Source organism: Drosophila nasuta, chromosome X (assembly GCF_023558535.2).
Source record: "Drosophila nasuta strain 15112-1781.00 chromosome X, ASM2355853v1, whole genome shotgun sequence".
Taxonomy (NCBI): Eukaryota; Metazoa; Arthropoda; class Insecta; order Diptera; family Drosophilidae; genus Drosophila; species Drosophila nasuta.
Genome location: NC_083459.1, coordinates 3,981,924 through 4,000,337, shown reverse-complemented (window position 1 = coordinate 4,000,337; position 18,414 = coordinate 3,981,924). Strand labels below are relative to the sequence as shown.

Below are 18,414 nucleotides of genomic sequence, written 5' to 3'. Positions count from 1 at the left end.
GCTGCTGCTGCGCATCCTCTCTGCAGCAGCAACAGCAGCAATATGCGAACGCCTCTGCCATGAAACCGAAACCGAAACCAGTTGCTTAGCAACGCCCCCTTCTAACCGCAAACGACGACGTCGACGCCAGCAGCGACAATAGCAACAACAACACCAACAGCAACACCAACAACGACAACGGCAACTGTCGCCGCAACCGATGACTGCGACAAATGTCAGCAACAGACTCCATTGCTATTTTTGCAGCACAACACACAAAACAACGGCCGTCAGCTAGTTGTCTCGCTCTGACGCACGCCATGTGCATGCGAAGGGGAAATTTTTGTGTTTGCCATTGAGCAGCGCAACGCTGCGACGCTGTATGGATGTGAGTGCGAGTGTGTGAGTGAGCGCGCATGCGATTCGTACAATGCTAAGGGGTAGGCCAGACGCCAGCAGCAACCTCAGCAGCAGCAGCAGCAGCAGTGAGCGAGGCGACAGCAGGCAGCATCAGGTATCGGACTCGTGTCTCTCGTGTTTCGTGTGTACCGGTTCAGTTTGTGCTTGGCTGTGTGTTTCGCCTTTGCCTTGCCATTCGTTCGCGCTTGCTCTGCCCGTCGCAGTCGCTGTCGCTATCGTCGCAGTCGCTGTCGCCGTCGTCGCTGTCGTCGTCGTCGTCGTCGTGTGTGTGCCTGGTCGCTTCGTTGATATTGCTGCTGCCGTCGCCGTTTTCAGTTTTTGTTTGACGTTCGCGTGGTGCGCTCGCATGTTGCGGCCCGTTATCGTTATCAACAACACAGACATCGATACGATATTTTGCCGTTCACGTTGACGTTACCGTTACCGTTACTGTTACTCTGTTACACTGTTTCATCGTCATTCCGAAAGACGTTGTCAATAACAAAAAAGCCGTAAGCGTTAGCGTAACGAAACCAAAATAAAGCGCAAAATAAAACGCATTAACAAAGCGTTTCCTTTGAGAACACGAACCGAACAGCTGATAAACCGCTAACCCGTTGCTACCCGTTGCCACCCGCTAACCCGCTAACCCGTTCACCCGTTTCACCGATCGACCGCCGTCGCGTTGCGCGTCCTCCGCCATCCTCCATTCTCTATTGCAAATTTTGGAGTGTGTGTGTGGGGAATAATTCCTGAATTTGTTTGTCGCGTTTCGCGTTTCGAATTTTTTTGGGAGCACACAACGAATTTGTTGCCAAAGTTTTTTTCAAGTGAGTTTTGCTCTAGCCGAGGAATACGACATGCAATACTAAAAAAAAAAAAGAAAGCAAAGTAAATCAATGCAAAAGCCAAAGCAAAAGAAAAGCAATGAAATAAAGCTCTCTTCGAGTGGATTAAACGCAAACGAAGTATAGTAGTTGAAGTAGAAGAAGAAGCAGTACAAGTTAACAACAAATGCACAAAAAAGTTCACACACCTGTCAAACAAATAATAACAACAACAACAACAACAAACGACAAATTCAAATCAAATACAAAGTAAAGTTGAAGCAGACAAAGCAGTTGAAGAACCAGAAGGAGAAGGAGAATAAGAAACAAAAACAGAAGCGAAAGCACAAGCAAAAGAAGAAGACGAAGCTGTCGCGTGTTTTGCCGCCGGCAAACGACACAACAACAACAATAACAACAACAACAACACACGTGCTCCACATCTCTTCATATCCATCTCATTCTCTGCCCTTCTTTCCCCCCACCCCGTTGCACGAAAAAAAAAAGAAACACATCTCTTTAGCTCCTGCTGCCTCTGTCTCGCTCACACTGTTTTACTTGCCTGTGCTTTGCGTGTGTGAGTGTGTGTGCTTGTGTGAGAGCACGTGAGTGCGTAAGTGTGCGTGTGTGAGTGTGCGAATTATCATCGCCATCGCCATCGTTATCGATATCGCCATCATAATCATCGTCATCGCCAAGGCAGGACAACAACGTCATCAGCAGCTGCGTTATCATCATCGCCGCGACGATTATCATCTCGCCCCCCAGCTACGAAATATTCGACAACAAAATTCTCACCGAGGCATCCAAAGCGCCCCTCAGGGCTGTCGCGCTGGCGTCATTTCTGGGCGACGGTTTTGCCGCCCTCGGTAGCCGAGCACCTCCCGTCAAGGATCTAATGGCATTCGGCGCTGTCCTGCACACAAATCAGCACAATATAGGTGAGTCCCTTCCCCCTTCTTCTCCCCCCTTTTAAGCTGCGATCAGCAATCACATTTCAGAAATCTACTCTGAACTTGTCAAGTATTTTTGATGAGCGGATTTCTCCAGATCTGTGTCGATCTTTTTGATGAAAATGCTTTTTTTAATCAAGCTGAATTTTCAAACACTCTAAATAGAAATTATCTTATTCGATCCTCTCAAATCTAGAAAGAAGTTTTCGTTGTCAAATATTGAATTCAAACACTAAAAAGATCTCAGTTTTTGATGTTTTTATCAAGCTGAATTTTTAAATTCTACAAGAGAAATTATCTTAGTCGATCCTCTCAAATCTAGAAAGAAGTTTTCGTAGTCAAATATTGAATTCAAATTCTAAAATAAAACTCTTTAGTTACATATGTTACGTGTAAAGTATTTTTGATGAGGGAATTTCTCCAGATCTGTGTTGATCTTTTTGATGAAAATACTTTTTTATCAAGCTGAATTTTCAAACACTCTAAATAGAAATTATCTTATTCGATCCTCTCAAATCTAGAAAGAAGTTTTCGTTGTCAAATGTTGAATTCAAATACTAAAAAAATCTCGTTTTTTGCTGTTTTTATAAAGCTGAATTTTTAAATTCTACAAGAGAAATTATCTTAGTCGATCCTCTTAAATCTAGAAAGAAGTTTTCGTTGTCAAATATTGAATTCAAATTCTTAAAAAAAAACTCTTTAGTTACAATGAATAATGAATTAATTTTACTGTTTTTTTATCAATCTGAAGTTTCAAATTCCAAAAAGAATTTCTCGTTTTCGATACTCTCAAATCGACAAAAAGAAATGAAAATTTCTTCAGGTCCTAAAAAATCTTCTTAGCTATGCTGCTAAAATGATAAAATTGATTCTGTTGTTTTTTGTCAAGCTACATTTTTAAATTCGAAAAGCAATTTTCTTTAACGCTCGTGTCAAATCTAAAAAGAAACGTTTGTCTTGAATTCAAATCCTAAAAAAAACTTCTTAGCTATGTGACTAAAATATTAAATTCATTTTGTTGTGTACAGAAAATTATTATTTTAAAAAATAATATGTATTAGCTACTTAACATTGGTGGCAATCATTTTAAATGAAAGGAATAAGGTTAACGTAATTTATAATAGCAAATTTATGATCTAAATACTTCCATCACTTCTTTATCCTTTAATAAAGTGGTAGAGTTTTATGTTTTCTTTATTTCATTTTATTGAATACAGTTGAAGACTTAAGATATTAAAGTCTTTAACATGTTAAACCTAATGTTCTACAATGAACAATAAAAAATAAACCTAACTAGGAATGAGATCTTTTTAGGAAAACAATTTTGTTTTATAGTGACATTTCACTATTCATTTTATTTGATCTTAGCGATGGATGTATTTGTGGTATACATTTCACCATTATATTTGTAAACTTCAAAAATGACAAAAAAAAAAAACTGTTCAATTTTTGTATAATGCAAAATTGATTAAAAGTAGACATTTCATGGACAAAATAATAATAATAATAATCATAATATTCCATGCAGTTACATATTTCATTTATTCAAAGATCAGTTTCAAATAGTTTTCCCATAAAGATATCCATCAAAAACTTGTGATTTAAATTCAGTCTTAAATTTTTCTGTATCGCTCTGAAGAGAAATATATTTTAAATACTTTTTTCAGTTGACTTTAGGCCTAGTCCAGTAGAATATGCGTTAAACTGCATTTGTGCAAATGCTTGCAAATTGTTGCTTCAGTCGAACAGCAGATGGAGGAGAATGAGGAGAAGGAGGAGACGGGAGGAATGGGGGAGGCATGGGTTAAGTCCAGAGCGGACAAAATTTTGCGCAAAGTTTGTCTACTTTGGGTTAAAGCATGAAGTAAAGTTTTGCACTTTTGAACTTGCTGCAGGGTCGCAGCAGTCACCCTGCCACGCCCCCTCATCCTCCTTTTTACCTCCCACCAACCCTAACAGAGTTCACTCTACTCTCTCTCTCTCGCTCTCTGTCTCTCATTCTTCTGCTGGCTTTCTGTCTTTTTCCTTTTGCGCCCATTTTGTGCGCTTTGCAAGTTTTTGTGTTCGCCTGGCAAAAAGTTTGCTTCGACTTGTCAAAACTTTTCTTGTTGTTCTCTGTTGTTGTTGTTGTTGCAGTTTGTTTGACTGCTTTGCTTTTGTTTTATTTCATTTGCTCTCATGTCAAATTTTCACTTTTGCTGACTGTTTAATGTCAGCCAAAAAAACAAAACACAACAACAGCAAAAAAAAACGCAGCCAAAAACTTTTGATTTTGTTGCCCAGTTGACGGCAGCTCCCCTTTCTCTCCCCTTTCTCTCCCCTTTCTCTCTCCTCTCTCTCACACTCTGCTCCAATTTCTATAACCCTTTTGGCTGCGTCTCCTTGACGGGATCTGCTTTTGGCCAAATGGCCAACAAATTGCGTCAACAAATTTGTTAACCTGCTGATTTGTGCATGCACTTCAGCAAATGGGACTCAAAGCGGCCCATAAAACTGCCGACTTGCAACTTGCAACTTGCCAGTTGCCAGTTGCCCGTTGCACGCTGTCCGTTGCAAGTTGCAGCAGCAAGAGCAGCAGCAGCAGCCTGGACAGCTTGCAATTGCCGACTTGCAAGTTGGCAACTTGGCAGCTGACGACTCATAAATTTCGAGCTCAGCTCGGACAGGCGTTGCAGCAATGTGTAGGCTGTTGAAGGGGGCGTGCCACCGGGGTCCCAGAAGTCAAAAGTCAAAGCTGTCAACGGCATGGGCTCGCCCAGCACTGTGCGGGGCATGTGGCATGCAAGGGGCATGCAAGGAGGTGGCACATAGAACAAAGCGCAGCCAAAAGTCATAAAACATTTGCAGCCTGTTTTTCTCGTCAATTTTTGTATAGTACTTTTTGTTGTTGTATCTTGCGGTTGCATCTTTTCAATTTTGTTGTTGCCGTTGCACAGCAGCAGCAGCAACAGCAACAGCAGCAGCAACAGCAGCAACAAAAGCGCAGCAACGCCTTTAACAAAGTTCGCCTGCTGTTCATCAACATTTATGACTGTCCTGAGCTCTGCTCAAAGTGCTGATGATGATCACGACAACGATGATGATGATGATGATGACGATGAGAGTGGCGAGTGTGCAACTGCAACTGCAACTGCCTGGAAGCTTCAAAAGCTGCCACAAGGCACATGCAACAATATTTGCGGCCTCAAGTCAATGCGCTTCCAAGTACGTCAACATTTTTTATGCGCCATTTTCTTCATCATTTTTACGGTCAACAGTTGCTCAAGTCGCTTTACGAGCAACATCAGCAGCAGCAGCAGCAACATGAACAGCAGCAACTATTGCTTGTAGAATAGACAAAAAGCGAATGCTGAAAGTCAGTTCTATGGCTTTTTTTGCTTTTTTTCGCTCAGCTCCATTGATTTATTGAGCAAAAAGCGTAGCCGGCAGCCGCTGCCGCGTTTAGCCTGAAGAATTGCTAAATATGCCCGAGGGTCCAACGTTTGTTAGATGGCCACAATGGGCGTGGCTCCAACTATAAATTAGCCAGCATAATGAGCCGTTGAGATGCAAAACTCCAACATTACAGCAGCAAAACAAAAGATCTTGCTCTCTCCCTTTTTCCCCCCTCCCCACAAAACTGCAATTTCCAACAAACCAAAAACTCTTACCTCTGGGTGGCCAAATAAAAAATTACAACTGAACAATAGAGGAATTACAGCTGTGGGAAAGATTTAGAAAGTTTCCAACGAGGATCGCAATTTAAAGTGTAATTAAGCAAATCCTTGTCATTAGTGGGAAATATAATTGGCAATAAAAAAGTAACTATAACTATGAATTCTTAATGTTGGTTTCCTTGATTGAAGACAAATAGTTCCTATAGTTCAGTATATCCGCAAATAAAAATGATTTGGAAATTTTACAATTTTTGCGCAGAAATTTGTATGACAAATAAAAATTATTATTTAATTTACTCATGTTATAAAAAATACCAAGTAAGAAATCTCAGATTTTTAATAAAAACACATTCTAAAAATATAACAAAAATGCTAAAAATATACCAGCATCTATATTTGGTATATTGATATAGTATTGCGTTCAAAATATACCATGGAGTGCAAAAAATACAATAAATATACCACAAATTTCTTTTGAGAAACAATAATTATTATTTAATTTACTTTTGTTATAAAAAATGCCAAGTAAGAAATCTAAGATACCTGCTACACATTTTCAATCGAAACACATTCTAAAAATATACCAAATATACTACAAATATACCAAAATTTATATTTGGTATATTGGTATAGTATTGCGTACCAAGTAAAACACATTCTAAAAATATACCAAATATACTAAAAATATACCAGCTTCTATATTTGGTATATTGATATAGTATTGCGTTCAAAATATACCATACAAATAATATATTACAAATTTCTTATGAAAAATAATTATCTATTTTTTGAATAAGTTTTCAAATATGTTTATAAAAAAGCTAATAACACAAAAAAAAATTTTTCAGAACAGAGTCCTACAGTAAAAATAATAACAACTTAATTCATACAGATATATTTCAAAATCTTTACTTTCTTACACTTTACTTTCTAAATGCATTTGAAATTCGAAACAAAATTTCGATGAAATTCCCAAAAATGTTTGTTTACTATTTGCTTGCCATATTCTTTATGCAAACGAGCTCTTTGAACAAAATGCAAAATGAAAAATGCAAAAAATTGGAATCGATTTGTTTTACAAATATTTTGTCACTAAACGAAATCTTTATGATGATTGATTCAGTTCGATTTGTGTTTTTTTTTGTGTCTCGTAACTTCATTCGATTCGATTCGAAAACTGTTTATTTTGTGAAACTTGTTTGATTGATCAACGCTCTCGGTGGAGTAAGTAAATAAGTGAATAAATCATTGACGAGTTATTATTGGGTAGCCAAAAGCTACCGATCTGTGTTTTTGAGTGAAAACTATCGGGGAAGCTTCAAGCTTTTGGGCCACAAAATGTTATTTGTGGCCCGTTTGTCAGGAATTGAATATATCTTTTGACCTGTCTCGCTGTCTCGCAGCCCTGATATGCAAGTTATGGGGCCCCCAACTGTTGGGAACTTTTCCAACTTTGTGCAGGCGGCATTCAGAGTTGATGAGTAGCGAAGAGGGGGCAAAGGGGGGACCCTTAGTTGGCCTGGCCTATGCCACGACTTTGGCCACATAGGACGACGCTTTGGGGCCGACGTCGTCGCCTGTCTTTTTCTCTTTTTTTTTTAGTTTCAGTTTTGTGTTGCTTTTTGCTTAGCAGTTTAGCTTGAAGCTGAAATAGTAATTCACATTGAATGGCTGTTGTTGTTGTTGTGTTCTGGTTTCAGTGCTCTGTTGGCTCTTTTATGATTTCTTTGCCGTTTTACGATTATTTTAAAGCTGTCAATAGTCAACGTGTGAGATAATTTATACGCCATAAATTTCAGTGCAAGCAACTCGAGCTCTCGACTCTCGACTTTGACTTCGACAGCGACTTTTGCAGCAAAGCAAAGCAACGCAAAAACCAAAAAAAAAAACAAAAAACTACTCTAAACTGAAACTGAAACAGAAACAGAAATGAAATAAAAGCGCAGACAGTTTTCAGCGGAAAGTCCACGAAATGGATTCACTAGGCAACAATTCTCACTCGCTCCGCGGGGTTTATTTTACTTTTTTTTTTTTTTTTTTTAGGCGGGGGCTTTCAACATCATCAACAGGTTCTATTGCGCTTTTTTCTTGTTGTTGTTTTTATTTTAGTTTTATTTTAACTTTTGTTGTTGTTGTTGTTGTCTGTGACCATTTCGGTTTGGCCCACAATTCATTTGTGTAGCTTATCGCCTTTTTGGCTTGATTTACTGCCCCGGCAACAACAACAGCAGGCAACAGGTTGTTGTACACTTGTCCAACGAAAATCTAAAAAAATAGTATAGAAATTAGTTGAGCTGAAATAAAAATAATTGTTTAATTAGAACTTACTAGCGAGCATTTATTTCCAGCATTATTTATTTTTATTTGTATTTATTTACAATTGTTGTTGCTGCTGGTTGTGAAACTCTTCCGCCTCAAAACGGTAGCTGAAGCCTCAGGAATTGATTTATAACCAAAAGAGATTCGCAAGGCAGAGAACAACAGACAACAACAAGTCATAAAGCACAAAAAACACAACACAGCGAAACAGAAACAGAAAAAAAAACACAACCAATAAAAACGAGCAACAATTTGTAGCGAGTTTCCAATTGAGCCACTTGACGCGCTCTCACGCAGCAGCTCAGTTGAGAGGAGTTTTGGGGTCTGAGGGTTGGGGAGTTGTGGTAATGACCTTTAACCCAATGTCCAAGTCGAAGTCAGGACCGCGCTCAAAAAAAAAAAACAGGCAGAGAGATGTCTTTTCTTGGCTCTGCTCGTTCGGCTGGAACCAACGCGGCGCAAGAAAAACGATCGCGCCGCAGATGACCGCAGCTAAATGCGATTAGTTCCGAGTGCTCCGACTGCTCTGACAGCAGCCACAACCACAGATACATTTACAGATACAGATACAGTCACACACACACACACATACAAACTCGCAGTCGCAGTCACAGCAATAACAGCAACCAACAGCAGCAGCAGCAGCCACCTCACAAATTTGTCGATTGCCACATATTCAATCTATAATCGTTGACCAAAGATAATTACAGTTCTCTTCCAAAATTGAAATTCTTATCTTGTAATGTCGAATGTTAATTACATTTTTATTTGTGCTTTAATTGTTCTACATTCAAGTAGAAGAATCTCCATTCAATCTTCTGTGTGTCTTCCAAAAAACTCTTTTCAAAATATATTTCTCTGCAGACGAAATTCTTCTTTAAAATCAGATTTTTTTCCTATACAAAAACCCAAAATTGAAATTCTTATTTTGCAATGTTTCTCTTTTATAATAAAAAAGAATGTAAAATGTTTTTTTTTTTTTCTTTGATTGTTCTACATTCAAGTAGAAGGATCTTCATTCAATCTTCTGTGTGTCTTCCTATAAAATTTTATAAAAATATATTTATTTGCAGACGAAATTCTTCTATAAAAATTAGCTGCAATTTCAAATTTGAAGTTTTAATAATTTTCAAATTGAATCATTATGTTTTTTACTATTTAATAAAGTAAAATTAAAAAGAGGACTTCTACCAATTCAAACTGATTTTTATATACTACGGGACTTAGTTACTTTGGCTGACAATCTAGTATTTTTTGCACTCTATGGTATATTTTGAATATAGTATCTATATAAATATACCAAATATAATAACAAAAGTTAATAACAAAAGTTATGGTGTGTTATTTTGGTATATTTTAAAATTAATACTGCTAGCGAGTATCTTTCAGTCGAGCACACTCAACTGTAGCTTTCTAACTTGTTAATTTGCTGTTCTTCTAAAATTGTTAAATCGCTTTAGTGCGTTAATTACTTTTTTAAAGCAAATGCTCAGAACCCAGTAAAGTTTCATATTTAAAATTTGAAATTGATAATTTGTATTACATTTAAAAGAAATTGATATTTGTAATTTGCTTAATTTCAAAAATGAAACATATATTATTGCGTTGCTTTATAATATAATAAAAATAATATAATAATAAAGTTTCATATTTAAAATTTGACATTTCAAAAATAAGATATATATTATTTGCTCACTTTCAAAAATGAAACATAAATTATTGCGTAACTTTATAATATAATAAAAAAATATAATTATAAAGTTTCATATTTAAAATTTGACATTTCAAAAATAAGATATATATTATTTGCTCACTTTCAAAAATTAAACAGAAATTATTGCGTAACTTTTTGTCGCCTGCACCGAGTTCAATACGAATGTATTTCTTTCTTCTTTGCTCCCACACACGCATCATCTGAGTGTGTGTGTGTGTGTGTGTGTGTGTGCGAGTGTGCGTGTGTGCGTGTGTTTGGGCAATCCGCTGTTGCAAGTGAAGCGTTGCAGACGGTGCGGGCGTCTCTGTGAACCGCGGGCTCATGGCTCATATCATCAATAACCGAAAAACGCTCAACATAATGATGCGTGTAATGTTGCTGCTGTCGCTGCGATCGCTGTTGTTGTTGTTGCTGTTGTTGTTGTTGTCGATCGCAACGTGCAGCGGCAACACCTTCACCCTAGTTCGCTCTCTCTCTCTCTCTCTCGCTCTTACTCTGTCTGCATCTCTTTTTGTTGCCGTGAAGAGAAGTTGCCTTTTGTCTGCCGCTTCGATCTCAATGAGCGGCAATTTGTTATGCGTTTTTATTGTGCGTTTATTAATTTGATTATGGCTGCATTATAAACTCGCCGGCAAATGGTATTTATAGCTATTGCCCTCTGTTCGCCCAAACGACAGCGACAGCGACAACGAGAACAACGACGACAACAACGACAACGACGACAACGACAACATGTTGCCGGCGTGTCAGCGGCAACATGTTGCCTGGCCGGCGCCTTCACATCATCAGCACCATCAGCAGCAAGCAACTTAAGGCACGTTTTTACTTTTTAATGCTCATATGCAAATTAATTAATCAAAATCGCGCGCATACACGTGTCTTGATGTTGTTGTTGTTGGCAAACCATTTGCGGCAAAACATCAAAACGCAGCGCAAACAACAACAAAATACATGAATGTATGTAGATGTATATGAAAATAAAGAAGAAGCAGCGGGCGGCAATCGCCGCCGCCGTCACTTTAAGAGGAGCGAATATGTGAAATTTGTTTGGCAACGAACCGAATCGAATTGCAGCGCAACGAATTGTTACTATCGCTCTCTCTCTCTCTCTCTCCCTCTCGCTCTGTCTCTTTCTTTGCGAACCAATCGGAACGGAATGGAACGAAACGAAACGGAACCGATCCGATACGAACCGCACTCAAAGCTAAATGCCAAGGTAGCAAAGCTTTACCGCAACCGAACCGAACCAAACGACAGTGAAAGCTTTTGGTTAGAGCTTTTAGTTTCAAGGCGATCATAATTGAGCAAGCTATTCAGAACAGTTCCGAATTGGGTTCCAAAGTCAATTTTCTAATACATATAACAATTGCTTAAAATATTATAAAATTTGCTTACATTTGAAAATATTACAAATTTTCTGTTCTGTTCTTCAACACATTCAACTTTGATTATATCAAATCATTGAGTTCCATAGTGAATTTTAGAATATTTCGTTTCAAATGGAAGCTGAAACATTCATTCAGAAATTAGTTATTATTAGAAAAGATATGTAAAATCTTCATTTAATGCTATTATTTAAAATATATCGAAATACATGTGAATTTTGTACAAAATAATAATTATAGTCAGAGTAGTTTAAAAATAATTTCTAGAGCAACATAATATTATGGTTAGAAGCAACTTGAGTTTTTAGAAAATTGATATTACAAAATCGAGAATTGCTTTTCGAATATTTTAATATATCGATTATTCGTAAAAAGTAATGCTCTGCGAAAATTGGCAATTTATTAAAGTAAACTAAGTTTGTCAAGTTCAAGTTTCGAGTTTCAACTAAAAAATTTCTCACATTTCCCTCTAAAAGTATTTCGTAAACTATAATTGAAATTAAAAAGAAAATACTTCAGATTTTAGCTACATAAATTTTAATTTTTTCTAAACAATATTTCTAATATTATACTCAAAAATTCGAGTACACTCCCTTCTCATTTTGAATAAAAATAAATCACTGCAGTATTAATTTTCAAATATGCCAAATACCAACGGCTATATTTGGTATATTGATAAGTACTACATCAAAACATTCAAAATATACCAAATTTTTAGGTTATTTCATTACCTATATAAATTTGAATTATTCTAAACAATATTTGTTATATTATAGTCAACAATTCAGAACAGAATAAACTGTAAAAATTGTTTGCCACATCTGGCATTTGTAATAAGGGCGACTTCACAAGTTCGCATTTGATAAGAATAGATTCTGCCTCGGAAAAGCAGTAAACGAGCAAAGGGCAGAAGAGAAAGAGAAAGAGAGTCAACAACAATAAACCTCGAAGAGTTTTGCAGCATAATAAAGAGTGCTTATGCAACATAGACTGTAGTATATAGAGGGGGGTCGCAAATGTTTCGAATAGATTGGCTAATCGGAAATCTGCAAATCGGTAAATCTGTAAATCAGAATTGTGAAATCCGAGACCTCTCGCCTGGGACCAGTTAACGGATGCACAACATTTTGCGGGCTTTATCGCTGCCAGGGGAAGATTTACAGAGCGAGTTGCTGTCGCTGATGTTGCTGCTGTTGCTGTTGCTGCTGTTGCTGATGCTGTTGTCGCGATAAGCGTGCGCCTCAGTTGACTTTGCCACCCCAAAAAAGAATGTGCCCCTCTGTTTGGGTTCAGTTCGGGTTTTCTTTTTTGAGCTACGTGCAGTCGCATTCAAGGTTAATGCTTTGTCACAAAATCGCTCGACTGAACCCAGGCGATGGGCGATAAGAAATTTTGTGCTCTTTTACAGTACGAGTATTTCCCCAAAATTTCCACAACATTCATTTTCCTGTTTGACTTTGGGCGAAAGTCAGCAAAGCGAATGCTGAAATCGGAGCAGCGCATAAATTGCGCTTATCACTGACTATGCGGCAGCTTATGAAGCTAATGGTCCGCCTCCTTCTGCTTCTGCTTTTGCTTCTGATAAAACTTGGCCAAAGTTTTGCGGTCAACCAGAGGGGAGAAATACTTGGTATATATGTATGTATACATATATATATCATATATATATATTTGTAGAATGAAGTGGAGAGCATTTTCATTTGAAATATCATTTGCTGTCAAAATCACATAACAAATTTCCACATGTTGTTTATTATTAATTGCATTGCAAACGGTGCAACACACACAGCTCTGTGGTGCAATGATTGTGCGAGGGGAGGGGTAGGGGGAGGGTTTAAGGGCAGCAGGACACACGGACAGATGGTCGGAAGGGGGGTTAAAGCAATAAATTTGCAAAATTAATGTGAAAACCAATTAAAAGACATTGATAGTCAAAGCGCAGATGACAAAGACGAACGAAGAGAACGATAGAGAGAGTAAGGGAGAGAGAAAGAGAGAGGAGAGGAAGAGGAAGTGAAAACTTTGCATAATAATTAGAATATATGCATAATATTATGTTACCAAGAAAATCAACTGCAAACAGTTAACAAATCAAAGTAAATTACAAGCACATGTGGCAAGTGCGGCAGCATGTGTATGTGTGTGTGTGGCATTTGTGGCATGTTGCAATTGCAGTTGCCATCCCCCTCCAGCCACGAACCAACCGAAAAATAACTGCTCTCGAGCATACGCTTTATTTGGCACACAACTTTAAACCTTTAATCGCATTAAACGCTGCCAAAGTCACTGAGCAAAGCAGCGCGCGACGAGCGTGGAAAGCGGGGGGGTGGAGTGGGGAGTGGGGACGGGGTGTGTGTGTGTGTGGGTGTGGGTGGGCATCTGCAGTGTCTGCCACATTAAATATTGAAAAATGCAAATTTACAAATACATAAATTTTAAATGAATCGCCAACACCAAAAGCATTTAAAATCAATCAATGAAGCTGCCACAGCAACAGCACAATACAAAGGCCTAGCCATATATAGTATATATATGTATATATATATGTTATATATATATCTGCACATCAATACACACATAAATGTATATAGATTGAGCCGCTGGGCAATGTCAAAGCGACCACATCAAATGTTGGCCTCAGTTGACTGCTGCACAGCAGCCTCAGAGTTGAGAGTGTGCGAGTGTATGCATGTGTGTGTGTGTGTGTGTGCGCGTGTGTGTGTGTGTATTTTCTGATAAAAGGGTATAGGCTGTTCTCCATTGATATTAACAAAATAAACAAGCAACGTCAGCGAACGTCAGTCGCACCACAAAAATACCCTGCAACAGGCAGCTGGCAAAAGGGGATGACAGCCATCTCTCTCTCTCTCTCTCTCTCTCTGTGTATGCGTGTGTGTTGAGGAGGAGATGGGGGACAGGTGGGGACACGGGCATGTTTCACACGTCAGCCGTCGGTTGGCGTCTGCGGCTGTGGCTTTTCTGCTCTGCTCTGCTCTGCTTTTTTTCTGCGTATTTCCTTTTTTTTTGGCACAGACTTTGCACAAATATTGCGAATTGTTTCAACTGGATTTTGAGTGCGAATCAACTGCCAAATCATTGGCAATGGCTCAAGAAAAACGCGACACACGCAATTGCCTATGAAGAACATTAAGTATACGTAATTGTTGAATGCTAAATTTACGCAAATGATTATTAACTTACTTAATATATTTCTAAAATTACTTTTGCCTGCATTCGTGCTAAGTATCTTATACACTTAATAGCTAAAATATTTCCCTTCAAATTATTCAACAAATTTGCACTAGAATTAACGAACTTTAATCTAGTCTAAGCAAGTTTTTATTTTATTTCATTACAAATTTTCGTAATTTTTTAAAATGACTTTCGCATTAATTTGTGTTTGGAATATTACACACTCAATAGCTGAAATATTCTCTAAAATTTTTTTAAATATTTAACAAGTTTCTACTAATGTTTAGGTTTTAATAATTCGTCAATCAAGTTAAGTTAAGTTAAGCAAGTTTTTATTTTATTCCTTTAAATATTTTCGTTATTTTCTAAAATTACTTTCGCATTAATTTGTGTTTAGAAAATAATCAACTTTGTGGGTCAAATATATCCCTAATAATTATAAAGTTTTTTCTACATTTTTACTTAATCTAAAATCTAGTTTAAGCAAGATTTTGTTTTACAAATTTCTCTAAAACTTTTGTAATTTTAAAAATTACTTTTACGCGAATTTGTGCAGCGAATATTAAACTTTTCGTAGATCAAACAATTCTCGAATAAATTATCAAATTTCTTAATAAAAGTTTTGTTAAATTGAGGCTTTATTTAATGAATTCAAGTTTAGTCTATGCAAGTTTAATTTAATAAACTTTTTTTTAATTTGTAATATTCTAAAATTACTTTGATGAATATTGATGCTTAGATGTTATACAGTTAATGGGTTAAATAGTTCTTTTTATAATAAACAACTACTTCGAAAATTATAACACAATTCTTAGGTTAAATATTTTCGGAATAGTTCTTGAATGAAGCAAGATTTACTTTGCAAATTACTACAGAGTTTATTTAACAACTTTCTTCGAAATTCATTACTTAGAATATCACAACAATTCCATGGAAATTTATAAAAGAAATCTTGTTTCATTAGGCTACGCTTTACTAAAATAAATCTAGCTTAGACTTGCACTAAATGCTGAAAATAAACTTTACTTTCGTCAGTGGCATGTGAGAGGTCGCTTGGTCTTAGCTCTGTGGCTATTTGGGCATATCTTGAGCAGCAGCCATAAAAAGAATACACACATACAATATATCAAACTTTTGCTGCAAGGAATGAAAGAAACAATGAAATCGCAGGGCAAAAGCTTGAGTTTGAGTGGGCGTTTGCTTTTGGGGGTGGTTGACATAAAAACAGGGTGGATGGTGGCAAACACACACACAGTTCACAGTGGAGTGGAGTTCAGTTCAGTTCAGTTGAGTTCAGTTCGGTTTGGTTCGGTTGACTACAGGATAGGACAGGAGCACATCACTCATACGCTAAGGCTTATCATTGGCTATCTGTCTGCTGACAAACACAACACAGAGAAGGAGGAGGAGAAGGAGGAATGTGACACGAACTGTGGCGAGACACGAGTATTGTCAGCCGAGTATTGTTCACCACCCAAAACAACAAAAAAAAACAGTAAAGAAAAAAGCCAGGAGTTGGAGGTCGAATGTTCGCGCTCGCTCGCACTTTGTCAGTGGCTGTGTGTTTGATATGGAAAAACCTCTGGAGCCTATAAAAAGAAAAGACAGAAAGAAAAATAAAAATCTGTGCGTCCTGACGACAATGTTGATGACGATGGCTGCCAGACTGATGACTATGAAGATGAGAATGAGAATGAGGAATCAGCATGTGAATGCGAATGCGAATGAGAAACTCGACTGTGGATGGCAATGGAAATGAAAATGGAAATGTTAATGACCATGTTGACTGGCTGATCAGGCAGCACACAAGCAATAAGCAGCTTTTGACGCAACATTTTCGCAAAAAAGGAAAACTTGCAACCTGCTGAGCTGAGCCTCTCTAGAGAGAAAATGATATCCAGCAGGCAGGCAGGCAGGCAGGCAGGCAAAAAGAAAAGCGAAAGAAAAACGACAGAAAAACAAAAGCGTCTTCAATGCCAAATAAAGAATTTGCAACTGTGTGAGAGAGAGTAAGCGAGTCTCCTTCTCCTTCTCCCCTCTTTTGGTGTCTCTTTCTATCTCCTTGTATTCCCATCTCGCTTGCTCCGCTGCTCGCTATCTCTCTGCCTCCATGCGCTTCTCTTTCTCTGTCGCTTTTGTTAGCCGGCCTTTCCCTTGTGCTGTCTCACATTCGCATTTTGCAACGCAACATGAATTTTAATACAAAGCAACAACAACAACAACGATGGGAGGAAGAAAACAAACTTGTTCGTGCATTGAGCTGCCCACAAGGGGGGTGTGGCAAGCGGCAAGTGGCAAGTGGCAGTGGCAAGACGGTTGGATGGGCATGGCCAGATATAAGGCAACTGATAGGCAAACAGCGATAGCTGCAGATACTTTTATTTTATTTCATTTTACTTTACTTTACTTTTTTTTCTCTCTCTCGTTTATTTTTTTTTTGGTTTTTTGCTGTGCTTGGCACAGGACTCAATGTGGCATAAGGAGTGGCAGCAGGGTGAAGGGAGGGGTAAGGGAGGGGGAAGTGGGACAGCCGCCTCTGGTTTTGGTTTTGGAAATATAATGGCAAAGTAAACACGACGACGATGGCGATGGCTTCTGTGTATCCAGCCTGGCACACACACACACACACACATACACACTGCAGTCCACCTACCCCTCCTGCAGCTCCTCCTCGGCTGCCTTCACACATCAACAAAGCAGAGCCACTTTCATGTCGTTCTGTGCGCTTGTGTATCTAGCAGATACTTTATATGCATGAGTTACAGAAAAAGAGGCGTATTTTGTATCTTGTGTGCGCATAAAATAAAAGCACCAACAGCAACAACAACAGCAACAACAAGCAGATTGTGTGTGTTGCAAAATATAAATATAAAATTTACATGGCCAAAATGGCTGAAGCGCATTTAAAGTTGCGCCAACGACAACGACAACGACCAAAGGGGGAGACGATCAAAAAATGCTGCCAACGAATTTGCAGAGAAAATCTGTCAGAGCAATTCATTAAATGGCCCGAAATATTGACGAACTATTAGCCAACGAAATACTTACGAAAAACTTTATTGATTTTACCATTTATTTGGAGCAGACGGAGTAAGAAAAGAAAGAAATATTTAAATTCAAGAATAAGAGCAAAACATTTTATTATAATTTTTTTTTAAATATACTAAACATACCGAAAAAATACTAAAAATATACTAAATGTTATATTTGGTAATACTGTCTATTTTCAATGAAAGTAAAACAGTGCGGTATTGATTTTAAAATATACCAAATTAATATACCAATAATATACTAAAAATATACCGAATGTTATATTTGGTAATGCTACCTATATTTAATGAAAGTAAAACAGTGCGGTATTGATTTTAAAATATACCAAAATAATATACCGATAAAATACTAAAAATATACCGAATGTTCTTTTTGATGGACTTATGTTCTACTGCATTAAAAACACAAAGTTTGGTATATTGATATAGTATTACTTTTAAAATATACCAAATTCGGTATATTGATATAGTAATGCGTTAAAAATATACCATAAAGTGCAAAATATACCAGATTGTCAGCCAAATAAGTTTCACATTTTTAATCCGATCACAACCAACATTTCGGCTGGTAACACTGATCGAGAATATATATACTTTATAGGCTCTGTGATGCTATAATTTCGTAATATTTAGAACTACATAAAATTATATTAAATTACTCTAAATAAAAGTATTATTATTAGGCAATCGATTGATGTGAAAGTGACTTGTCAAAAAGATGTCTGGTAATCAGCTGGTAATTAAATAAATTGCAAAACATATTCAAAAATGTAGCCCCGTATATGCGACTCAAACTGGCAAAAGGAAAATGAAAGTCGAGTGTTGAGTGTTGAGTGTCGAGAGTTTAATGCCAAATATTGTGGCAACGCTGTGAAGCGTTGACAGTTCATTAATATTCCATATTTTGCGCTAATATCGCAACTAATTATGTAATTAAAAT

At 37.4% G+C, this 18,414-nt stretch overlaps 1 protein-coding gene across 1 annotated transcript in view; it reads left to right on the top strand.

The window, feature by feature from the left end:
- Positions 1 to 561: 561 nt before the first annotated feature.
- LOC132795839 (LIM/homeobox protein Lhx1) overlaps positions 562 to 18,414 on the top strand; it is a 71,239-nt gene continuing 53,386 nt past the window's right edge. Inside the window, exon 1 of the mRNA XM_060806747.1 lies at positions 562 to 2,146. Within this exon, the coding sequence (XP_060662730.1) occupies positions 2,104 to 2,146 (43 nt within the window). The 5' untranslated portion in view covers positions 562 to 2,103. The remainder of the gene's footprint in view (positions 2,147 to 18,414) is intronic.